The sequence below is a fragment of the Bison bison genome, unplaced genomic scaffold (genome assembly GCF_000754665.1).
Source record: "Bison bison bison isolate TAMUID 2011002044 unplaced genomic scaffold, Bison_UMD1.0 scf7180017864010, whole genome shotgun sequence".
In the NCBI taxonomy this organism is placed as follows: Eukaryota; Metazoa; Chordata; class Mammalia; order Artiodactyla; family Bovidae; genus Bison; species Bison bison.
The window spans coordinates 299,537-325,955 of NW_011494582.1; the positions used below are offsets into that span (position 1 = coordinate 299,537).

Consider the following 26,419-nt stretch of genomic DNA (forward strand, 5'->3'; position numbering starts at 1 on the left):
CAGTACTCTTGCCTGGAAAATCCCGTGGGCGGAGGAGCCTGGTAGGCTGCAGTCCATGGGGTCGCTAAGAGTCGGACATGACTGAGCGACTTCACTTTCACTTTTCACTTTCATGCATTGGAGAAGGAAATGGCAACCCACTCCAGTGTTCTTGCCTGGAGAATCCCAGGGACGGGGGAGCCTGGTGGGCTGCTGTCTATGGGGTCGCACAGAGTCGGACACGACTGAGCGACTTCACTTTCGCTTTCACTTTCATGCATTGGAGAAGGAAATGGCAACCCACTCCAGTGTTCTTGCCTGGAGAATCCCAGGGACGGGGGAGCCTGGTGGGCTGCTGTCTATGGGGTCACACAGAGTCAGACACGACTGAAATGACTTAGCAGCAGCAAGCTGTCTTTGCACCTCCAATGCTGCCATTATTTCCAAGCTTGTTTCATAATCTCTTAAATGAAAATAATAATACCTGGCCTATCTCATGAGATCATTAAGAGGATCAACTGAGATAAAGCGTCTGAAAGTGCATCATAAACTGTAAAGTGCCACTTGGCTGGATATTGTCCATTTTCAAAATAATTACTTGGGCACCTACCATAGATAAAACTCAGTGTGGCAGGAGTCTATTGAGGGTACACTTCCTCTCCCCAAGCCCTATACATCACGGCCTTATCTAGACTGTAGGTATTTTTGTGGTTGTTGTGTTAGTTAAGTTTTATTGGGGGCAAAATGAGGACTGTAGGCTGGGAGATGGCCCCTCAGATGGCTCTGAGAAATTGCTCCAAAGATGCAGAGTTGGGGGAGGTCAGTATATATATTTGGTTTTGGTGAAGAAGGAATATATATAATCAAGCACGTATTTTTCCAGAAGGTTTCTGCTAGTCTGGTGAAGCTTTCTGCTAGTCACAAGTAACAGTTGTCACTGTGAAGGATTTTAGTGCTTTTCTACATATGAAGAGGTACAAAAATTAAGCTCATAAAATCAGCTCCTAAAAATATCTATCTGAAAACCCATTCTGCCAACTTTTCCCTGAGCACAGAGTGCCTCATTTTTGCTCTCCACCTTGAACATTTTCCGGGGGATGTTGAAAATCAGCAGTTGCCCCAGCTCACGATTTAATTCTTGTAGAGGTAGGTGGCAATTTGTAGTTGACAGAGCCCCCTCATGGTTACAAATTCGACCATACTTTGGGAGGCATTTCATGACCATTTCATCCCATGGAGCAAGGAACTCATTCTTAGGTCTGGTGAAGATTTTGCTGTTACTAGCGTACTGTTACTATCAACAGTAACCAAAGGGCTGGACCAACCTGTCTTACCCAGTCTCTTACAGTCCAGGAAAAATTTCCTCTTGTTTGTATCCTTCCATATCTAGAGTAATTACAGTTACTGATTGCATCCAGAACTATGTATTTGATCAACTTTTCCAAGTCGCCTAGTTATTATTATTTTGTTGGAGGTTCAGTCACACATTTGGTAATGCAGGAAACAACAATCTCATAAAATAGGCAAAGTGCAAGTAACATAGCTAGCAGTATTATTAAAATTATACGTAAGAATTAGGCCAAAAACTTGTTAGGTGTGGGAAGCCCCTGGTGGCTCAGAGGTAAAGAATCTACCTGCAATGCAGGAAACATGGGTTCAATCCCTGGATCAGGAAGATCCCCAGGAGAAGCAAATGGCAACTCACTCCACTCCAGTATTCTTGCCTGGGAAATCCTATGGACAGAGGAACCTAGCAGCCTAAAGTCCATCAGGTCTCAAGAGTTCAACACGACTTAGCAACTAAACCACCACCATCATTCCATTACGTGTAGCTCAGTATATTCTCAGGTTGTCTGAATTAGTCTATTTTATACCAATCTTTATCTTTCAAGGAAATTATATATTTACATTGTATGAAGTAAAAGATAGAAAACTGAGTGAGACCCAGAAAGGCTGGAAGGCTCTAATGTCAGTGAGCAGCTAAGGCCAGACAGAGTCAATTAAACTCCAGCTGCCTTGATTTTCATCATACCCCCTAATTTCTCTACTTGCTCCTTCTCAGGCTTGTGACCTCTGTTTATAACTTGACTGCTTATCCAATGAGATCTGGCCTTTTCTGGAGGCCAGAAGGACTGCTTTTCCCCACTTCCTTCTCTTCACCATCACAAAGTGAAAACTTGTTTGGGTATCCAGAAGAATCAGGTAATAAATATAGAAAAACAGATTAAGTCAAAAGCTCATAATTTCATCTTTGATAAGGAGGCCAAACAATGGATTCACTGGGAACCCATGAAGAACCCAAAAAGCATTTTCCAATTAATTCAACTCAATATGTAATTCCAAAATGCTGATTCTGCTCATCACTGTGCTAGATTCTCTCTAAGGTACAAAGTGTGCCTTTCAAGCAATTAAAATAATGAGGATGAAGAAAGTGGGAAGGAGGAGGAGCAGACACATAGTCTAATAATCAGGCTGTTTTTGAATTACATCACTGATAAGGTTAACTTCCAGCTGCTTTCTCTTTTTGGGTACTCTAGAGCTGGGCTGTATTTTCTTTCATTTCTCATTTAAAAATCATGTGGGAGTTTTTAAATTCTCATTTAAAAATCAAGTGGCTCTAGACAAATTAAACCCAATCTTTCATTTGAAGTTACATGTTATTGATGTCTCAGATGACTCAATGTGAGAGGTAGTAAAGCGCAATGGTTAAGAGTTTAGGCAAACCAAAAACGTACTTTTGGAACTGTTCACAGGCAGTAGAATCTTATATTCCTTACTTAACTTAGGATATTGTGGGTACTGGGAGGATTAAATTGATGTGAAGTAGTCATTCTAAAGCAAGAATAATTTTGTGCCATGGAAGACATTTTTTAATGAGTGGTGGCAATTGTGGTTGTCACAACTAGGAGTGGGCACTGCTTTTGGAGTCTAGTGAAAACCAGGGATATAATTTTAGTTTACCTTTTACAATGCACAGGATAGTCCAGCATGACATAGACTTGTCTGGCTTAAAATATCAGTAGTGCCAAAGTCAACAAACCTTGGCTTAAACACTGTTGTGACATATTAGAATGTATACATGAGGTAGTAATAAACACTACCTATATGTGATACTTATGTAAAGTATCACAAATTCCAAAAGAATCTGTACTCATGAAAAATTTCATATTAATGAAGAAAAATTATATCTTGTGGGTAATAAAGTGATAAGACACATATCCAGAGGATTTACAAACTTAGAGCTATAGATTACAATAATAATTAAAATTGACCAAAAAAGGTATAACAATTAACCTCCTAATATACCTCTAAATAGATTTAAAGTATAAGGCAAAAAAAGCAAATCTATAAAACTGTTAGAAAAGAAGAACTGAGGGGGATGGAAAAAGATATTCCATGCAAATGGAAATCAGAAGAAAGCTGGAGTAGTAGTATTCATATAAGACAAAATGTTGTTGTTGTTGTTTAGTCACTAAGTCAAGTCCAACTCTTACAACCCCAAGCACTGTAACCTTCCAGGTTCCTCTTTCCAGTGGATTTTCCAGGCAAGAATACTGGAATGGGTTTCCATTTCCTTCTCCAGGGGATAGTGCTGACCAAGGGATCAAACGCATGTCTCCTGCATTGGCAGGCAGAGTCTTTACCACTGAGTCACCAAGGAAACCCAAGACAAAATAGACTAGGATAAAGGCTCTTGGAACCCTCTTGCACTGATGGTCAGAATATAAATTGATAAAGCAACTATGGACAACAGTATGGAGGCTCCTTAAATAACTAAAAATAGAACTACCATACGAGCCAGGAATCCCACTATTGGGAATAAACCCTGAAAAAGTCAAGTTTCAAAAAGACACATGCACCTCAATGTTCACTGTAGCACTACTTGTAATAGCCAGGACATGGACACAACCTATATGTCCATCAACAGAGGAATGGATAAAGAAGATGTGGTACATATATACAATAGAATATTACTTAATCATAAAAAGGAATGAAATTGGGTCATTTGTAGAAATGTGGATGGATCTAGAGGCTGTCATACAGAGTGAAATAAATTAGAAAGAAAAAAACAAATATAGTATATTAATGCATATATGTGGAATCAATAAAAATGGTATATATAATCTTATTTGCATAGTGGAAATAGAAACACAGATGTAGAGAACAAATGTATGGATACTAAGGGAGGAAAGAGGGGTCGGATAAATTGGGAGATTGGGATTGACATATATACACTACTATGTATAAAATAGACAACTAATGAGAACCTATAGTACAGCTCAGTGCTCTGTGGTGACCTAAATGGGAGGGAAACTCAAAAAAGAGTGTATGTATGTATATATGTATATATATATACATATATATGTATAACTGATTCACTTTGCTGTGTGGTAGAAACCAATACAATATCGTAAAGCAACTATACTCCAATAAAAATTAATTAAAAAATGATAGATTGTTACAGGAGACAAAGAAGACACTACATAATGATCAAGGGATCAATCCAAGAAGAAGATACAGCAATTGCAGATGTAGCACTAGTGGTAAAGAACTCACTTGCCAATGCAAGAGACTTAAGAGATGTGGGTTTGATCCCTGGGTTGGGAAGAGACCCTGGAGGAGGGTGTGGCAACCCACTCCAGTATTATTCCCTGGAGAACACATGGAAAGAAGAGCCTGGTGGGTTACAGTACATAGGGTTGCAAAGAATCAGACTTGACTGAAGCGACTTAGGACACATGCACACATGCACCCAACATACACTTCCCAGGGGGCTCAGAGCAAAGAATCCACCTGCCAAGCAGAAGATGCAGGTCAATTCCTGGGTCAGGAAGAACCCCTGGAGAGGTAAATGTTAATCTTCTCCAGTGTTCTTGCCTGGTGACTCCCATGGAGAGAGGAGCCTGGTGGGCTACAGGCTACAGGGGGCCACAAAAGAGTTGGACATGACTTAGTGACTAAAGAACAACAAAAACAACACAGGAGCACCTGTTAACAGATATACAAGGAGACATACAAGGAGATATTGACAGTAACACAATAATAGTGGGGGACTTCAACACCCTACTTACATAAATGGACAGATCATCCAGGCAGAAATGAATATGGAAATGCAAGGCTTAAATGATGAATTAAACCAGATTAACTTAATTGATATTTATAGAACATTCCATCTGAAAGCAGTGGAATATTCATTCTTTTAAGTGCACATGGAGCATTCTCAAGAATAGATCACATGCCAGGCCACAAAGCAAGCTTCAGTAAACTTACAAAGATTGAATCATATAAAGCAGGGGTCCCCAACCCCCAGGCTGAGGACCAGTACTGGTCTGTGGCCTGTTAGAAAGTGGACCACACAGCAGGAAGTGAGTGGCAGACAAGTGAGTGAAGCTTCATCTGCCATTCCCCATTGCTTTCCATCATTCACATTACCACCTGAACCATGCCCACCCCCCCCACCTGCCCTGTCCATGGAAAAACTGTCTTCCACAAAACCAGTCCCTGGGGCCAAAAAGGTTGGGGACCACTGATACAAAGCACTTTTTCCATTCACAATACTATGAGATTAGAAATCAACTAGAAGATTTGTGCAAAAAAGCACAAACACATCAAGGCTAAACAATATGCCACAATAAACAACCAATGGGTCACTGAAGAAATCAAAGAGGAAATAAAACAAAATACCTAGAGACAAAAGGAAGTGAAAATGCAATGATCCAAACCCTGGGGGTTGCAGCAAAAGCAATTCTAAGAGAGGAGTTTATAGTGACAAAAGCTTACCTCAGGAAACAAGAAAAATCTCAAATAAACAACTTAACCTTATACCTAAAGCAACTAGAGAAAGAAGAACAAACAAAACCCAAAGTTTGTAGTAGAGGGGAAATAATAAAGATCAGAGCAGAAATACTGAATAAATGAAATGGAGACAAAGAAAACATAGAAAAGATCAATAAAACTAAAGGCTAGTTCTTTGACAAAATAAACACAATTTATAAATTTTTATCCAGACTCATCATGAGAAAAAGGAAGAGGGCCCAAATTAATAAAATTAGATATGAAAAAGGAGAAGTTACAACCCATACCATGGAAATATTAAAGACCATAAAAGACTACTACAAGCAATTATACGCTGATAAAATGGACAACCTAGAAGAAATGGACAAATTCTTAGAAAGAAATCTTATAAAGCTTAGAAATCTCATAAAGCTAACCCAGGAAGAAATTTAAAAAAAAATGAATAGATGGATTACAAATACTGAAACTGAATCTGTGATTTAAAAGCTCCCAACAAACAAAAGCCCAGCAGCAAATGACTTCACAGGCAAATTCTACTACACATTTAGAGAAAGAGTTAACACCTATCTTCTGAAACTCCTCCAAAAAATTTCAGAGGAAAGAACATTCCCAAATTCATTTTATGAGGCAACCATCATTTTGATACCAAAATCAGAAAAAGATACCACACACACAAAAAAACCCAGAAATAAACTCATGCACCTATGGTCAATTAATCTATGACAAAGGTGGCAAGAATATACAGTGGAGAAAACACAGTTTCTTCAATAAGTGGTGCTGGTAAAACTGGACAACAACATGTAAAAGAATGAAATTAGAATATTCTCTAATATCACACACAAAAATGAGCTAAAAATGGATTAAAGGCCTAACTGTAAGACTAGATACTATAAAATTTGTAGAGGAAAACATAGCTGGAGTACTCTTTGACATACATTACAGCAATACCTTTTTGAATCCATCTCCTATAGTCATAGAAATAAAAAAGTAAACATACAGGATCTAACTAAACATAAAACCTTTTGCACATCTAATAAAATCATAAAAAAAAATAAAAAGACAACCTACAGAATGCGAGAAAATATTTGCAAAGGAAAAAATCCAACCAAAAAATGGGCAAAGGATCTAAGCAGACATTTCTCCAAAGAAGATGTACAGATGGCCAAAAGGCAAACAAAAATGCTCACCATCATTAATGATATTAGAGAAATGTAAATCAAAACTACAATGAGGTATCACTTCATACCAGTCAGAATGGTCAGCATCAAAAAGTCTAAACAATAGAGAGGGTATGGGAAAAAGGGAACCATCCTATACTGTTGCTGGGAATGTATACTGGTATAGTCCCTATGGAGAACAATAAGGAGGTTCCTTAAAAAACTAAAAATAGAGCTATATATAATCCTGCAATTCCACTCCTGGGTGTATATCTGGGGAAAACCAATTTGAAATAATACATGCACTTTGATATTCACTGTGGCACTATTTACAAAAGCCAAGACATGAAAGCAACATAAGTATCATCAACAGATGAATGGGTATGAAAGATGGAATATATATATACATACATATATATGTATATAATGGAATATTACTCATCCATAAAACAAATGAAATAATGCCATTTGTAGCTACATGGATGAACCTAGAGATTATCATACTAAGTGAAGTAAGCCAGACAAAGACAAATATCATATAATATAGCTTATATGTGGAATCTTAAAAGACTGATACAAGTGAACTTACATACAAAAAGAATTAGACTCATCGATATAGCAAACAAATTTATGGTTACCAAGGGGAAAGGGAGAGAAGGATAAAATAAGAGTTTTTGATTAACATATACACACTACTCTATATAAAATAGATAACCAACAAGGACCTACTGCATAGCGCAGGGAACTATACTCAATATTTTATAATAATCTATAAGAGAAAAGAATCTGAAAAAATATATGCATGTATAACTGAATCACACTGCTGTATTCCTTAAACTAACTCAACTGTAAACCAACCATGTGTGTTCACTTGTGCCTGACTCTTTGCAACGCTACGGACTGCAGCCCACCAGGCTCCTCTGTCTATGCGATTTTCCTGGCAAGAGTACTGCGTTGCCATTTCCTGGTCCAGGGTATCTTCTCAATTCAGGGAAAGAACCCATGTCTCCTGCTTCTCCTGTATTTCAGGTAGATTCTTTCCTACTGAGCCACTAGGGAAACCCACTATACTTCAATTAAAATAAAAAAGAACAATTGCAGGATATTTTTTAAATGTAGTGAAATAAACAGATATTAATAGTCTGTAATCTGATCTTAGGTAAGGAGGGCAAAACAATGGAGTTTATTGATATTAAAGACTTGCTGATAGATATTTAACTGCATTGTTTAGCCAGGAACCAAAGCTGTATCTGGAACATAGTTAGGCTCAATAAATATTTGTTGACTAGATAGATAGATGTCACAGTTGTGTAGAACTTATTTAATCATCAGTTTTCATATTTTCTTTACTAAAGAACAGCATCTAAATCATCAGGTTTGAGCAGAAGTCACTGGTAACATTCCTGGTGCTTGCTGCCAGTCCTGTGAGCTCCTTGCGGCAGGGTCGTGTATTATTCATCTATGTATTCTCGGGATCAGCAAGTCCTGGCACATCTGGGGCTTGATTCAAGTCTGTTAAGCTTTTTATCCTTTTTCTGTTGTTGTTGGACCCTTCTGTCTTCATTCCCCACCTGCTTGACTGATCCTCTCGCTCTTTCCTTTTTAGGAGACACAGTCACCTCTTTGCTGGCTGTAATCCAGCAAGAGTTGATGGGCCCTTTCATTTTCACCCCTGACTTTCCTTGACTCTTCTATTCTCTGTCACTCTGTGCCCTAGTTTCAGGAGGAGGGGATGTCTTTTTTCTTTCAGTCTTTTGATGCTGGGTTGAATTGATGCTTCTCTTCCCTGAGAATGGGCACTGTGGTGCAGTGTAAGAAGCAATGGGTGCTTGAGACCTTATTTTATTATTGGATGTGTGACCTTGTATGGAGAAGGCAATGGCAACCCACTCCAGTACTCTTGCCTGGAAAATCCCATGGATGGAGGAGCCTGGTAGGCTACAGTCCATGGGGTTGCGAAGAGTCGGACACAACTGAGTGACTTCACTTTCACTTTTCACTTTCATGCATTGGAGAAGGAAATGGCAACCCACTCCAGTGTTCTTGCCTGGAGAATCCCAGGAATGGGGGAACCTGCTGGGCTGCCATCTAGGAGGTCGCACAGAGTCGGACACAACTGAAGCGACTTAGCAGCAGCAGCAGCAGTAGCAGCAGACCTTGTATGAGTCACTTAATTTTTCTGAGGCTAAATTTCTTCTTGTCAAATAAGAATGAAAAATATAATAATAACTGCTAACATTTCAAAGGATCAATTGAGACAATGCATATGAAAGTGCATAAATAATCTTACAATTATTTGTAAATACTTTAAAAGATGTTTTCACCCTACAAATTTATTAATTATGTAATACTTAGAGTTTATGAATAGAACTAAATTTTCTTCTAAATTTTTCTCATTAATATAAAATTTTGTCTGTGGAAACTTTGAAATACAAACAATCACATCATTGGTCAAGAGGGCATTCATTTGTGGGGAGCTTGCTAACCAGGGCTGTTTATATCAGGAGGGTTAAGAGGCCAAGAATCAGACATGCATTAAACATCTCCCTGAAACCAAGAAAAACAGACCTTATAAAATTAAAATCCTACATGTAGACAGTGGTTAAAACAGTGAAAACTATTCATAGTGTCCTTGTATATATCCATCTGTGGAGCCTATGGAGATCTATATTTTAAGCCACAACCTATGAAGATGTAAAGAACCTCGTCCTTAGTCAGAAGGAGGGGTTTCAGAAGAAACGACAGTGAATCAGCAATCTTTGTACACCTTCTGCCTCTTTGAATTCATAATACATAACAGAGAATCAATCTAAGTAAATACAATGCCATGTGTTGACTTTCAGTGATGCAACCTTATAGCCAGAAAAGAAATATCCTCAGGGAGACTGAAGGAGGAAGACTTCCTCTTTAGTTGTTGTGCACGCTTTCCTCGAGCCCATGAAAATCTGGAAAACGCTAGGTTCCAATGGACTCATCTATTAATAATAGGAGAGGGTACTGATTATATTGTCTCTCCTTCTGATAGAGCTTTGCATTTCTTTCTCCTCAATGGCTCCTTTTTATGCCTTCAAATATTCCCAGGTATTTCTCAGACTGAAAAATCCTCATTGGACTCTGCTGCCTCTTCCAGTTATTGACTTAACTCCTTGTTATTAACAAGATTTTCAAATGAATGATTTGAAAATGAATGATCTATACCATCACTCTCTGCGCATGTATGCTGTCGCTTCAGTTGTGTCCAACTCTTTGTGACCCTAGGGACTGTAGCCCTCCAGGCTCCTCTGACCATGGGATTTTCCAGGCAAGAATACTGGAGTGGGTTGCCAGGCCCTCCTCCAGGGGGTCTTCGTGACCCAGGGATCAAACCCTCATCCCTTCTGCCTCTTGCACTGGCAGGGGGGATTCTTCATCACTAGTGCCACCTAGGAAGCCCACCATTACCCTTGGCCTTTTCGTTCTGCAGGATCTGGGTTCATTCCTCATTGTTGTTTAGTCGCTAGGTCGTGTCTGACTCTTTTCAGCCCTATGGACTGTAGCCTTCCAGGTTTCTCTGTCCATGGGATTTCCTCAGGCCAAAATAATGGAGTGGGTTGCCATTTCCTTCTCCACGGGATCCTTCCCAGGCAGAGATTGAACCCGCATCTCCTGCATTAGCAGGTGGGTTCTTTACCACTGAGCCACCAGGGAAGCCCCAGCTGTGCTGCTAAAACTATATTCCTTCATCATCCCAGACAGTCAGTCCTGTTCTTCAGTTTTCAACCTGGTGACCTCAACAGCATTGTACACTACTGATCATTAAAAAAAAAAAAGACAATCTTCTTTCCCCTGACTTATCTGGGGTTCCATTGTAATGATTCTGTCTCTGATGTCAAGTAAACCTAGGTTAAAACTCTAGCTGGGACAAAGAGCATGGATTGAAGGAGCAGATGTCTATAAAATGCTTAGGATAACATAGCACATCGTAAAGGATCATAAAATGTCAGATTTTATAATTAATAATATTATGAGTTTATCTAAAATTGAATTTTTCTTGATGTGTCTAAATCTTTTTGATTTTCTTATCTAAGTGAGAGATGCTGCTACCATCGACTCTCTTTTTCCATTGTTCTCATCAAATCAAGATACCTCTTACATTCGTCCTTCTCTTCAATCCCTACATGCATGACCCTGAAACCTATTTTTCTTTCCATTACTATATACGATACATAACATCTTTAAGAATGTGACAATTAGTCTATCAGTCAGGGATTTACAGATGTTTTAAAATAAAGAACCCTATTTTGAGAACAAAACAGCATGTGGAGAAGCCTAGCAGACATTTCTGGGGACCTGGCTACTCAAGAACCTCCTTCTCCTTGTGGCTCTTCAGCCAACCTGCAGGCCCAGGGCCCAGGGACATAGCAGCTTTTCTTACTCACGCAGATGCATTCCAGTCAGAAGGCATTCATTCATGAATTCAAGTCAAAATTCAACATTCTCTTCACAGTTCCACTGCACAGCTATGAAGCTTTCTATGTGAGTGATAGACTCTGTGCTGGGCGTCAGCAGACCTGGGTTTCAGAGCAGGGTCTTCTGGGCTGAGAGTCCAGGGCCTGACTTTCTTGTCTCCAAAATGAAGGATTTGGACACGATCAATCTTTATGGCTATTCTACATGTGAAATGCTATTATTCTTCTGAAATCTGAAGCTGATAGACATATTCTTGATCTTATCATTAAAATTGTATCATATAAAACCCAGAATAATAGAAGACATACAAATATTATTTGGGTATGACTGCTGTTCCAGTCATTTCAAGGAAATCTGAGATAATATTTTGTCATTTATTATAAAGAGTAAATCTATGTGAATTAAATGTGTGTGTGTGTGTGTGTGTGTGTAGCTGAAGTTTCTCTTCAAACAGAACATTTGAATGGACCCAAATCCATTTATACACTGTGGAGAATATGCAGCAGTCTCACAGTGACTTTAAAAGGCACTGCATTCCATCATGCTTTGGAAACAAACTGTGCGGTTATTACATGCACAGCCTGAAATGTCTCATCAACAGATTATTGTTAGTGATGGGGAATTCCAGGCTGGCGGGAGGGAGAGAACAGGTTGGGAATGCTTTCGTATAACCCCCAGGTTGCCATGCTGGCTGTGGCTGAAAGAATTCTTTGTTCTTTGTCCAGGCTTAGCAAGCCCTTGGGGACTTCTGGTGACGGCCAGTAGGGGATCAGCGCCATGCGAGTCCAGCTCTGCACGGCACCCACGAGGCAGCAGGGCAGGGCAGTTAGGAGCACAGCCTCCGGCACAGGACTGTGGGTGTGGGCCCCAGCTTCAAACATGACTAGCCTTGTGAGCACGAACAAGTTGTTCATCTTTTCTATGTCTATTAAAAAGGGAGTCATAATAATTCATACCTTACAGGGCTGCTGTAAGGAGTTGATAACAAAATGCTTAGCACCAAGTACTGAACACATTGAAGTCACAACAAATATCAGGCAACATCTGCTTTTGCAAAGGAGGAAGAGAGGTTCAAGGTCCCATGGCAGGTTAGTGGCAGCTCCAGTGCTGAAAGGGTAGCATCCTAGTCCTCTTTTTATTTATTTATTTATTTTTCCCTCGTTCTCTTTTTAGCTCTTCCTAGTTCTTTGGAATTACCTGCCCTTACCACAATAGCTCCTCAGATCCTGAGTGGAAGAAGATGAGAAGGTGATGGCTGAGCAGATATATGTTAATGAGCTACCTTTCTTCCCCTAATTTCTTCCCTGCTTACCCCTTTATAAATGTCCCTTATATCTATACTTCTCTTTCTATTCTCTTACCACCCTCAGTATTTACATTTCATTTACATTTGGTATTTCATAAAAGGATACATTATCTCCAATTAGTTGTCAGCAATTGTTGAATGCTCATAGTTTGATAAATAGAAGTTTAAAACGTGTTTCCTTTAGTTTTTAAAGAAAATATAATTGTGTGAAAGGGCTGTCTTTGACTTCACCGTCTCCTTTGCCTCTATCACAACTGTTGATAATACCAAAAGAAGCAGCTACTCGCTGCGCTGGGGCACAGGCGCTACACCCCTCATCAGGACAGCACGGAGTCAGGTGGAGCCGACGTCACCTTGCACGGTGTCTGGGGCTCTCCTGCTCTGCACCTTGCCTGTCGCTCCTGGGTCAATGCCTACTGATTCCACTTTGGTTTACTTTTTGGTAATAATAAAAACACAGTAAATAATCAGCAAGTCTTAAGAAAAAAGAATCAATCAAAACAGGTAACAATTAAAAATACCTCTGATTGTTTCCAAGCCTTAATCCATTTTACATATTTTTGATTCCCCCTCCTAAATATAGTAACTGCCTTTTATTGAGTGCTCACAAGTTTGGCACATGACTTACCCAGTGTCACCTGATCAGTAGGAAGCATGACCAGAATTCAAACCAACTTAGCCTAAGGCTAAAGCCTAGATTTCTGGGTTTTCCTCTCACTTGCTTTGAAAAGTAGATGCCCATCTATTGTTGAAGATTTAGTTCAGCTGTTTCTAACTTTTTAAAAATTGGAAACAATCCAGATGTTCATTTGTTTGGGACTGGTTAAATAAGTAAGGATAGATCTATACACTGGGATGATATACACATATATTAAATAAAGATGAAAATTAAAGTTCATTGACATGGAAAAAATGAGAGATAATTGAGTGAAAAAGTTTGCAAATCAGCACATCTAGCACATTACAAAGTCTTACTTTTGTGGATATCCCTGTCTCCCTCCCATATTTATGATAAATCTCTACCCAGAGAAAAAGTCTGGAAGGATATTCAACAACATGTTTAGCAATATGATTACTCTGTGTTATGGGCTGAACGTCTGTGTCTTCGCATCGTTCATCGTAACCCCCAGTGTAATGGGACCAAACCAGTGGGAGGTGATTAGGGCTTGATAAGGTCATGAGGGCGGGCCTGATGGAATTAGTGTGCTTTTATAGAAAGAGACACCAGAGCTTTTCTCTGTCTGTCTAAATACACCCACAGCACACAGATGGCAGTGCTGTTTGGGTGTTTCCTTCCCTCATCTAACCTTGAGGTGTGCAAAGGCCAGGGGACTGTTGATCTGTCTTTCCAGGCCCAGGTACTGTGATGGGGTTAGCACCCTACATGAGTTCAACACACACCCTTTTCCAATGAAGAAAAAGAACAAGTAATGTCACACATGCTTATGCCTGAGCTACCTCTGCCTATTCTGATGTGGTTGAATTCTGTCCCCAGTAAATGGAGGAGTGGAAGTGAGAGTTGGGAGGTTTCTTTTTGTCCAAAGAGAGAAGTAATTGCAGAGTAACTGGTAGCCATGTTCCCAGAGACAGCACAGTAGGAGGGAAAGAGGAACAATGCAACTTTAATTCATGAGCTTTCCAACAAGTCTTCATGCTTAACCTTGGTCACTGTCTACTCGTACCCACGGGGCTCCCAGCTGTGGCTGGCGAGTCCCTCCAGCTCGGCCTTGCTCACCACTTCCCCCAGTCTCACTCAAGCACAATGGTTGGAGCTTTATTACTTTGTTTTTATCAGTGATAGAAAATAATAAAACTATCCAAAACACGGACATCTGTCCAGGTGTTACTACCCACACCAACTATTCTCATGAAGCAGATTGCTCTCTTCTCTATCAAGCCATTTAGGCCTAGTAATAGTTACTATTGGTATTAGTCAACTGCACTTAGCATTCATTCATGTCTGCACACCTGCATTTTAAAAATGCATATTATTTATATGGTCTGGGTTTATTCTTCATAACTATAAACAGGACACCTTTCAAACGGGCAGCTTATTTAAAGCTTTACTCTTTATTTCAGCCTCACTTACTATCAGAAGCCTACAGCTCGTAGACAGGCCTTCCCTTAAAGGATTTTTCTCCAAAGATTGAATTATCAAAATTGCTAACACATTGTATACTAATGCCTGCACCTGATTAATAAGACTCACTGCCACTTTCTTAGCAGCTGCCCAAAGTATTCAAATGATTTTTCTTCATGTGTCTAGAAGAATCTCGTTTTTTGACTCTAATTTTAATAAATGAAAATAATCCTCTCCTAAATGATTCTATTAAATGTCTTTGAATCAGAAGCATTTTCACTAGAATTTTTACTTCCAACAAGATTACTCCAATACCTATTGACATATAACTCTGCCCTACCACCTAAAATGAGCAGCTTTGCTGTAACTCTCTCAGGTTTTATTCTAGTACTTGAATTTAACTTTATAACACAAAACCTAAAATTTAATTCCCCTTTGTGTGTTAGTTGCTTAGTGGTATATGACTCTTTGGGACCCCTCAGACAGTAGCTACCAGGCTTCTCTGTCCATGGGATTCTCCAGGCAAAAATACTGGAGTGGGTTGCCGGTCCCTTCTCCAGGGGATCTTCCCGACCCAGGGATCAAACCCAGATCTACTGCACTGTAGGTTTCTTTACCGATTGAGTCCCCAGGGAAGCACCTGGATGAATTTTTCAACCTCTTCAGATTTTTCCAGTTGTCACTCACTGGCTGTCACCATCCATCCACCTTTCAGCAAGCCAAAAGTATTATTACACTTAATTTGGCTATAAAAATGTATTACCAAAGCCTACTTCCTATCTTCAAATAAACAAAAAGTTTTAATTCTCTCCCTTTCCCTTATTACACTAATGTTAAACTTATGTCTACTTAATTTCCATGAGTAATCTCCATAACAACAAAATTACTAAAAAATAAAGATCAACCACCAACCACCACTCATCATAGCTATATCTGCAGCTATTGCTATAGTATCTTCACTAAAAATCCAGCATCTCCAGTATCATAAATTACTCAGTCTCCTATGCCATAAAAGTCAAATACCAATGCCATCTCATTGTTTTTATAAATCACAGAACTACTGAAACTTCTATTAATAAGCCCAAAAGAAACATTCCTAAAACGACAATAATGAAACTCAAACATCAGGGTATTCTTTTAGTAGCTATAGCTGTGGTATAACAAGAAGTCACCAATATTCCCTCTCTTTCTGCACTTTTTGACAACTGACAGTTGAAAAGAGGCCTTGAGAAACAGGGGTTTAGGAAGAATACTAAGTTTAGAACTCTCCACCCATCTACCTATGCACCTGATTATTCATCTGTGAATCCATCCATCCATGCAACAGCCTATCTGTCCATCTTTCCATCTACCCAACCCTCTTTAACAAATATTTATTGAGAATATACTATGGACTCCCAGTAGGGATACAGAAGTGAATAAAGTAGAAATCAGAGAAATCTGGGCTGATGTCATAACTCAGTCACTTCATACAACTGTGTTACCTTGTAAAGTTTTGTGTTCTCTTGAGCTTCTGTCTTCATCTGTAAATTTTGGATTCTAACTCTGCTTCACAGTGAAAAGGATTAGAAGAAATACTGGACTTATATAGAAAACAGCCCAGTGGCAAGAGCATTGTAGGTACCCCCCAAACAGTAGCTTTGGCAATTCTGTGTCTCCCCAAAGACTCCTGCCTCCCATCCGATTATCAAACAGGACAGCACTTCTGCACGATCGTCACCCACGGCAGCGACAAGGTCGTCTCTGACAACATGTACCTGGGCGCGCGGCTGAGGCCTGGTGAGAGCTGGGGGCACGTGTCAGGCTTACCGGTCCCTGAAGAGCAGGAGCTCCTTCCCCAGCATCGTCACAGCATCGAAGGATAAGTTGGAGTCACAGAGGTCAGGGATGGACGGATTATGAGGGGGGCCGTGGGGTGCAGTGGGCTTCCCTGAGAATGCTCTCCGAGGTCCTAGGATTCAAAGTGACTTGGTCAAAATGGTACCAGGAATACAGTCTGTACACTTCTGCTCCAGGGACTCACTTCCAGTGCATATTACAAGATCACAAACAGCGTGGCTGTCGATGACATGAGGACCTGGGTTTGAATCCTGGCTTCATTAGTTTCTGACTCCTATGATGGTGGTTCAGTTGCTAAGTCGTGTCTGACTATGGTGACCCCATGGACTGTAGCCCACTAGGCTCCTTGGTCCATGGGATTTTCCAGGCAAGAATACTGGAGTAGGTTGCCATTTCCTTCTCCAGGGGACCTTCCCAACCCAGGAATCGAACCGAGGTCACCTGCATTACAGGCAGATTCTTTACCAACTGAGCTACGAGGGAAGACTCGTGTGATTCAGATGAATAATTCAATCTCTCTAAGCCTCCATTTCCTCATAGTAAAATGGGGGAAGGCAATAAAGGTACCTATCTCAGAAGGTTTCTGTGAGAATTAAATAATGCCTGAAAAGCACTTTTAGTGGAGTGCTTAACACATAATAAAAGTTCCCCCCAAATGGCAGCTATTATTTTATTATTATGCAAATTTCTTTGATAGCTATGGGTGTTTCAAATTAGCAATCTATTTTGAAAATTTCCTCTGTGGTTTTCTTTTTTTTTTGGTTATAAAGTACTCTTGCTCTCAATAAGATTATATCTTTCTTGTGTGTTTTCTTATTTTTGAACAGCTTCTGGGTGTCCTGCCCTGTGCATAAGCTTTTTCTTAGGTGTCCAGGAGAGGCTGAGCAAATTCTTGGGGCCCTGAGGTACCATGGAGGTGTTTACCATTTAAAGGCATCTTCTGGTAGATCCTCTTGGAACATAGGACCCGGGCCTTGGGGGAAATGCTGTTGAGTTTTCATCTCCTGTTCTGTTCCTGAGGGCTGTCTGCCAGCTACTGAGGAGTGAGCTGGGGCTGCCTAAGCCACTGCTCCCGGCAGGTCCCTGTGCTGTATCGAGTCTTGGTACCATAGCTGGGGATCAGGGAAGGAGTGAGGCCAGGGGGTGACGTGGATAAGACCTGGGTGGAGAAGGGTCAGCAATAGGATGAAGATCAGAGGCTGGGGTGAGGCTTTGGGAAAAGATCAGAAAGTGGAAACTGGTCGGATCAGAAACACGCTGCCAGTTTTTGAACACTTCTTAATCCTCCAAGCACTCTGCTGAAGCTCAGGGTGGTAAGGTGGTCAGCAGTAGGTGAGGCTTGTGCCTCTCGGCGATATAAAACCATGTTTCTGTATTTTGTCCACTTGTGGAAAAACAGCCTTGTCAAAATATAAACTTCCTCTCCTGGCTGAGGAACAGTGGCTGTCAGAGTGGTGGTGATGCTCCAGGGCACAAAGACCCATAAAGGGTAGGCACAGATCTGGAGTGGGTTCCTCTTGGGGGCCACAGGAGAATGGCATGACTACCCACTCCGGTATTCTCATCTGGAGAATTCCGTGGACAGAAGCCGCTGTCCATGGGGTCACAAAGAGTCGGACATGACTTAGTGACTGAGCAAGCATTCCCTGATAGCCGCAGGAAGGGTTTTACACTGGAGCCCTAGCTTGTTATATGGAGAGATTCACAGTTTTTTTTTTTTTCCTGTCACTCAAGAGAGAAGCAGAACTGGCATAGACCCCACTCTGAAGGGAAACAGCTGGCTGAACACTTCTTGGGATGAAATTTGTCTTTTTTGTGCCTCAGGTGAAATCTGACTGCAGCTGTGTGTACCTAAGTCTAAACAACAGATGAACTGGCCAGATGTGGGAAGGCAGGAGGAGCTGGGTTCTACAGGCCCTTCTCTAGGCTGAGTGGAAGAGCAGGTGTACTTGCAAGTAAATGCTGAATGAGCAGGTTCTGAGGCTTACGGGAAAGGCAGCTTCCTAGATTCTCCAGCATTTTACCCAACAAACAGACAAAATGTCAAGGTCTAGTGATGTTTCAAGATTTCTTCTCATGGATGAATGGACTTGTCTTTCTGTTTAGGAAAATGGGATATAGAGTTCCTAATAATCCTTTATCATCTTTAAAAGAATACTAACATTTCAGATAATTTTGATAATTTGGGATAGTTACTGTCTTTGAGCCTCAGCTTTCTCAACTATAAAATGCAGAAAACATTTTACATCCCTCAGGCTAGTGATGAGGTCATCACATACTGATGACCATGATTTGGAAACTGCAGATTGGCTATATGACTAAATGGTACAGTTATTACCATCATCATTACTATTTTTAGGAAGATAAGGTCCATTCCCTTCTCCAGAGGATCTTCCTGATCCAGGGATCAAACCTGGATTTCCTGCACTGCAGGCAGATTCTTTACTGTCTGAGCCACCAGGGAAGCCCCGAGATAAGGTCACTTATTTGCAAATGGATAAACACTATATATATGAACTATAAAAAAATCCACCCTCTTCCAATATCTAACCCCTGATCAACACTCAAAATACACACAAATGATTGTATTTTCTATGGCCATCGAGGGACCAATATGTTCTGGAGGAAAGACGTAAAATTTAAATATTCATCTTACAAAAGAAAGCAATACTCATATATGGTAAATAAGTTCTTCCTAAGAGGGGATAGTTGGGGCTGCGGTTTCTAGCTTAATCTTCACCTTTGCAGGTTAATGGCTGGCAGAATACACTTTGCCATGAAACCAAATGCCTGTCACTTTCAGAGTCTGTAGTCAAAAAAGTGTAGCGATTGTACCGTACAGTGCCTGGATCCCCTTCACATCGTCCTTGGGGAGACGGAACCCATAGGGATTCTGATACTTATAAGTTGGGTACATCAGTGCTGACGGGTCTGTGGAATGGGCCAGGCCCAGGGCATGGCCAAACTCATGAGCAGCAACGGTGAATAAATTGAAACCTAGATGATATGAGAGAGGAAAAGACAGCATCAACAGAGTTTTATTTTCACTATTTCCTGTCTTCACAGGAGAATTTATGCCAAATCATAGTTCATTCATTTTCTTTTCAGACCTGGGTTATTATAATGTTGGTAGGGTGTTCTGGCCCTTAGCTTTGCTGACTTTAGCCTAGTTCTTCCCTCCTTGGCAAGGAGGGGATTGGGGTAGGGGGTGATGGAAATGTAAATCGATTTATTTTGTTCATGGTCAATGGTGCTCCGTAAAGAAGGGCTTTAGCACTAACAGTGGCTGTAATACCTAGATTTAGTCCATGCATGCTTTACTGGCTCCCTGTCTGCTCTCTTTTATCCACCCATGTTTCACACTGGAGATTTCCAGATGACATGCAGATATTCTAGAAATGTTAACCAATCCCCATTGTACTTCTCAGTAAAGTACTAATTCTTCTTAGCTCATTTCTGAACGTAGCCTATTTCTAAGTACAAGTAAGAAACAAAAAATACTATGCAGTTGAAGAAAAATACTGCTGTGTGTTAAGTAGCGTATTGCTGTTTCTCGCGATTATACCCTGTGAACTAGAGATCAGACAAATCTACAGCACAATTGAGGGTGGTTCTTTTCCCTTATGGTGTTCCCTTTTGGATTTTTGGCTTACTTGTTTTTCCTAGCCAGCCCCCCTAGTTAAAGGGTGGCTTGGGACGTTGAACCTCAAGGTTTCATGATGGAGGCCCAGAAGAAGGTACAATATTTTCCAGGTTATGGTGAATTGTGCATATATACCATTCGTTCCCATAGTCCACTTCTCAGCATTGTCGAAATGTGTATCTCCTCCCAGGCCTTCTCCAGGTGCAAATGCATGGGCTAGAGTCCCTCGAGGCCCATCAAATGGATAGGAATCCCCGTGATCTAGACATATGGGGCAAAATGCCAACAGGATTTAGTCCTTCTAGCAAATTTTGAGGGGTACATAATATCACAGGGAATGGATAACTTTTTGAATAGCATTGGTATTTCTCATACAAATAGATTTACTTTTCAATATTCATTTTTTATAAGAGGAATCTCACATACCAGTGAGTGATCTATTAAAATAATAAAAGCAATATTTTGTATTTTAAAGATAGTAAGCATTAAAAATTAAAAAAAATGTTCTTTCGTTATTGTATTTGTTGCACTATTAATTGGCACATGGCCTACTATAGACTATGACCATGCTGCAGATTACAAAAGGAGAAAGGCAGATGGTTATTCAGCCACCATCTTATCCACTCACTGGACTGTGAACACATGTTGGCAGAGTGATTTCAATGTATTATTTAGGGGGTGGCAGTGAGGGAGGGACAAATTAGGAGTTTGGGATTAACATATACACATTTCTATGTATAAAATAGGTAACTGACAATGAACTACTATATCACACAGGGAACTATACTCAACATTTTTGAGTATAGTATAATAATCTATAAGGGGGAAAAATCTGAAAAAGAACATATATATATATGAATTACTTTGCTGTACAACTAAAACTAACACAACATTGTATATCATGTATATGTAAAAAAAATTGCTAACAAAAAAACAAAACAAAAATACGATCTGGCTAAGACGATGATAGTAAATTGGACAAGCGTGTGCTTTCTGTTTGTATAGCCCAATATATTTTAAGGACATGTCAAAACAAGAAAGAAAATTTCTCTGTAATTTTATTATACTTTCATGCATAAAACTCCTGAAAGCAACAGAAGTATTTATAAAATTGCAGCTTTTAAAGCTTAATAGGCTTTTGTTTTAGTATCTATATTTACTTAAAAGTTCATTACAAAATAATAGGAAAGGAGGAAGAATAAAATGAAGGATATTATAGAATACATTTCACAGATTTTCAGGATTTTTGTGAGAATACCTTGTTTTATTTAAAACCAACAAAACAAAGTTCTGGTGTGCCATTCCCCAAGTTTCAGGGCTGCTACTGCTGCTAAGTCACTTCAGTCGTGTCTGACTCTGTGTGACCCCATAGACGGCAGCCCACCAGGCTCCCCCGTCCCTGGGATTCTCCAGGCAAGAACACTGGAGTGGGTTGCCATTTCCTTCTCCGATGCATAAAAGTGAAAAGTGAAAGGGAAGTCGCTCAGTCGTGTCTGACTCTTAGCGACCCCATGGACTGCAGCCTACCAGGCTCCTCCGCCCACGGGATTTTCCAGGCAAGAGTACTGGAGTGGGGTGCCATTGCCTTCTCCGCAAGTTTCAGGGCAGTGTTGTTTAATCAGTACATGCCCTGAGATCCTGGTTAAATGGCAGCAGAGTGCCCAGTCCACTTGTTTTAGGGAACAGAGCCAGCTTGAAAGATCAAGAGAGAGCCAGATGTTAACTCCGTCACCCCCAAATCTGCCCCAAGCCACACCACCCTGCTGCTTCCCTGGGGGTGGCCTTGACCCTGTGGGAGGGTCGAGACCTACCATGGGCCAGTCACCCCAGGGCCACCTCTGAAGGGCTCCGGCTCAGGACTTGCTTGGTCCTCTCTCCCAGCTTCTATGCATGTCTCTCCCCAGTGACATCAGATTAAAATCAGGATAAAGACTTTAAAGAGGACACTTAGAAAGGTTATCTGTGGAGGGAAAGAGGTGGGGATACTCACCTTGACTCTGAGAAAGCTGAGAGGGAAAGGACTTAAACAGCCTTTCCTTCATTTACTTCTAGACCCGTTTCTCTGAAACAGGGGCAAGTGAGGGACGGAGTGTTGCAGGCTGGTGGCAGGCCTGGCAACTCCACCAACAGGCGTCTGAAGTGTGGGCCAGACAGCAGCGGCAGCCGCCCTCCTAACCTCCACTGCCCAGGAAAGCTGCAGGAGCTCTGTGGGACTGACCCTTAGAGAGGATTCAGAGGGGCAGATCCTTGGCTAATATGAAGGGGAGTGATGGACACCATCATGGGGCTGGGGTGAGGTCAGAGGGCCTCCCAGCCATAGAGGAGCTAAACCTGACAGAACTCGTCCCTGACGGGGCAATGCCACAGCGAAAATGGGCTATGCCAAGTCCATTCTGTAGCTCAGCATGTGGAGAACTCCCCTGGCTCTGTTTTCTGACTAAATAAAGGTCATGACTTCGCCGTTATCTTGGCCTCTGCCCTTCACAGTTCTGAGAAGGAGCGTGCTGGTCACATGGATTAAACATTGTATGAGGAAAAGTACTGAAATATTTTTCCTCTGGAGTAATAGACAAAATCCAGGAAGCACCACAGTACCTCCGGTTTCAAAAGAGATCATAATGTCTGCTTCGCCCGCATTGATTCTGACAAAGTTCAGAGGGACGGCGCTGCTCCAGGCCCGCAGGGCCATCTCCATGGCTCTGTCCACTTCCGCAGGGGTCATGGAAGGGGTGTATTTGGATATTCTGTCAATACAGAAGCAACACGTTTTCCTTTTAACAAGTGGTCCTAAGTGAGGAAAGTGAAAGTTATGTCTAGTTCATATTGAAAATAAAAATAGTGATAAAAATAGTGATCATAAATCTACAATTTATAGGTTTTTCTCCAAATTAATAATTCTTATTTTGCTTTCATCTTTATTACATTACTGAAACATGCTAACTTAAGAAAAATGAAGGGGGTGAAATGAAAAATTTGAGATTTCTGATGCTGAAACAGTTTGACTTTTGTTGTTATTATACATCACTAATTGGAAAGAATAATACCTGTGTAACTTTATGAGTAGCTAGAAGTCCATTTTTTCTAAAGCGGTTTTAATTGAGAAGGAATCTTTTTCCCCTAAAGAGACCAAAATTTTTCAATTGTAAAAAATAAAGACAAAGAGTTTTGAGGTTTTGCAAATTCTTACTCAAAGACAAGCAGGTTTTCCCCAGGGCCATGGGGGAATGTTTTTTCTTAAAATAATGTACATCTTAAAAGAGGAAGTGCTAGCTTGTCACAAGGATGCTCACTTGGGCTGAAAAAGGCTCAAGTCTTTCTTTCATCAAGTCCTGCTCTGACAATGACATTGGAAGGAAAAGTATAGAGCTTTTTGGATACAGTGGGTAGAGACAGTTGGTGTTTTTCTAGGACGTGCCACTCTGGAACCCAAGCGCTGGGGATTCTAAGCTGCCATAAAGGAAGGGTGGAAGAAAGGAATTGAAACCTGGGGGAACTTGGGCTCAGGTTGAATAGTGGGGGCGAGTTAGAAGTGAATAGAGTTAGAAGTGAATTCTGTAAATGCCCACCTTGAGAGCCAGACACATACTCTACCTTCTCCAGGTCCTAGCCCTGGCCCTTGCACATAATAGGTGCTGAGCAAACACTTGCTAAATGGATGAACTAATGAATAAAAGCTAGTGTTTTTTAGGGCCTACTCAGTTGTTCTCAAAGTTTAAGACCTGTGATAACAACTCAGAAAGCTTGTTAAACATACAAGCGTGATCAAGAAATTTGCATTTTAACAAGTGTCCCAGGCTATTCTGATGCAGGTGGTGCAGTCTCAGCCAGAAATCAACAGTAGTTGTCCCGGAGGCCCCAAAGGAAGGGACCGTGTCCCACAGAGAGGAGGGGAAATAGCCAAACCCAGCAACTGAGAGGGAAGGAATAAGATCTCTCACTCCAGGAATTGGGTCCAAGAGGAGGGAGCTAGAGTGTCCAGAGGGGGAACCAGGACTCTTAAAGGGACCAGTTAGTGTTTTCCGAATTTGCCACTCCCACAGCATAATATGAATCTGTGATTTGTCATGGCTTTGTATAGTTAGCATCCCCAAATTCTCTCATATTGTAGATAAGTTATCCATCCCCACATAGTGGCCTGTGTGTGCTGGGCTGGAGAAAACAGGCATGGAGAAGGGGTGGACCAGAAAGGAAGAGCACGTGGACAGAGGTCCTTGCCAAGAGGGTCTAGAGATGGATACAGCAGCAGTGATGACAGCTGACGTTCTGGGAACACACGCTAAGGGCTGGACCGGTTCCAGGCACTTTTCAATGTGGTATGCCCACTAACCCTCACAGCTACCTTCAGAGGTAATAGTATCACTCTATGTTTCATGCGTAGTCAGGAACTGAGCCCAGTTCTTCATGGCTCCAAAGTTTATGCACATAAGCACTAGGCTATATTTCATCTTTTTCAGTCCTCTGCGTGCTAAGTTGCTTCAGTCTGTCCTACTCTGTGGGACCCTGTGGACTGTAGCCCACCAGGCTCCTCTGTCCGTGGGATTCTCCAGGCAAGAAGACTGGGGTGGGTTGCCATGCCCTCCTCCCAAGGATCTTCTCAACTTAGGGACTGAGCCCCCATCTCTTACGTCTACCTGCTTTGGCAGGAGGGCTCTTTACCACTGCCACCACCTGGGGAGCCCTTTCAGTCCTCTGTGTGTGTGTCAGTCGCTCAGTCCTGTCCAAGTCTCTGTGACCTGACGAACTATAGCCCAGCAGGCTTCTCTGTCCATGGAAATCTCCAGGCAAGAATAGTGGAGTGGATTGCCGTTCCCTTCCTCCAAAGGCTCTTCCTGACCCAGGGATCGAACCCTGGTCTCCTGCATCGCAGGCACATTCTTTACCGTTTGAGCTACAGGGAAATCCTTTCAGTCCTCTGGGCTATGTTGAAAGAAGTTATTCTGAGATCCAGTAGCTTCACAGAGCTAAGGTAGTCTCCAGTTTCTTTTTCTTTTTTGGAGAAGGGGAGGGGAGGAGAAGGTGAGTTGTTCAGGAGGAAGTGGATGGTCAGTGTGGGTGTGTTGAGGGGTTTTGGGGACTGCCCAGAGAATATTACCACAAGAATACTATACTTCAAATCCCAAGTTAGCTTGTCTTTCCTGTGCGTAATCACAGACTATGGCTTCCCAGGTGGCGCTAGTGGTAAAGAACCCGCCAGCCAATGCAGGAGACAAAAGAGAAGTGGGTTTGATCCCTGCGCCGAGAAGATCCCCGGGAGAAGGGCGTGGAAACCGCTATTCTTGCCTAGACAATCCCATGGCTAGAGGAACCTGGTGGGCTATAGTCCATGGGGTTGCAAGGAGTCGGACACGACTGAAGTGATTTAGCACGAACGTAATCATAGACGATGTGCTAGGAAATGTTTACAGTTTAGGAAATGTTTAGGAAAGTTTACACAGTTTAGGAAAACTTCCTATGACACAGTTTAGGAGATGATGGGAAAGATTTCATGAGTTTATATAAAAATTTCCTTTCTTACCTCGTAATCTTGTGGGTGCTCTGTTTCTTTTAGGTGTTTTGTTTTTTTTTTTCCCCCAAGAAAGATCTTTGAGGCATTCTTAAACTGAGGCAGAAACTAATGGCTGTATTCAGAGTGCCACCTTATGGACTCAGAGCCTCATAGCAACTAACAGAGGAATCATCTGATCTCTGCTTGGGTTGGGCCCTCAGCGGTCACAAGGAGTCACCAGAGTGCTGGGGCAGTGTAACAGCTGGCTCTGTAGCCAGCCCCCTCCCCGCGCTGGGTTTGCTGATCACCATGTTAGAAACACTCTTCACTACAGCTAACTTCAGCTACCAGCCTGCCACCAGCGAACCTGGTAGGACTAGATGTTGGGACTAGATGAGACGCAGCAGGTCATTTCCATCACACAGATAAGACCTGTAACTCACCTCCCCAACAGAACATCGATAACAGTAAAATGCACTGTAATAATTAGGAAGCGCCACGGTCGGTCTATCGGAGGTGGACTGAGTGGGAAGGGAGCCAGCATTGGCCCTGCAAATGGATATGGGCTGCGGGGTTGGAGTTCAGGCCTGAGACCCCCAAGCACAGTGCAGGGTCGGTTCGGGCTGGGTGAGTCCCCTTGGCTGATGCAGAATCCTTGTTCCCCCTCCGGCAGGAAGAAACGGGA

The 26,419-nt window shown here is 41.5% G+C and overlaps 1 protein-coding gene across 1 annotated transcript in view; it reads right to left on the reverse strand.

The window, feature by feature from the left end:
- Positions 1-26,419, reverse strand: part of MMP20 (matrix metallopeptidase 20) — a 57,621-nt gene that overhangs the window by 22,030 nt on the left and 9,172 nt on the right. The window contains exons 3-7 of the mRNA XM_010834083.1: positions 22,845-22,993; positions 20,385-20,510; positions 19,442-19,603; positions 16,577-16,718; positions 12,118-12,233 (exon numbers count right to left, since the gene is read on the reverse strand). Of these exons, the coding sequence (XP_010832385.1) occupies positions 12,118-12,233; positions 16,577-16,718; positions 19,442-19,603; positions 20,385-20,510; positions 22,845-22,993 (695 nt within the window). The remainder of the gene's footprint in view (positions 1-12,117; positions 12,234-16,576; positions 16,719-19,441; positions 19,604-20,384; positions 20,511-22,844; positions 22,994-26,419) is intronic.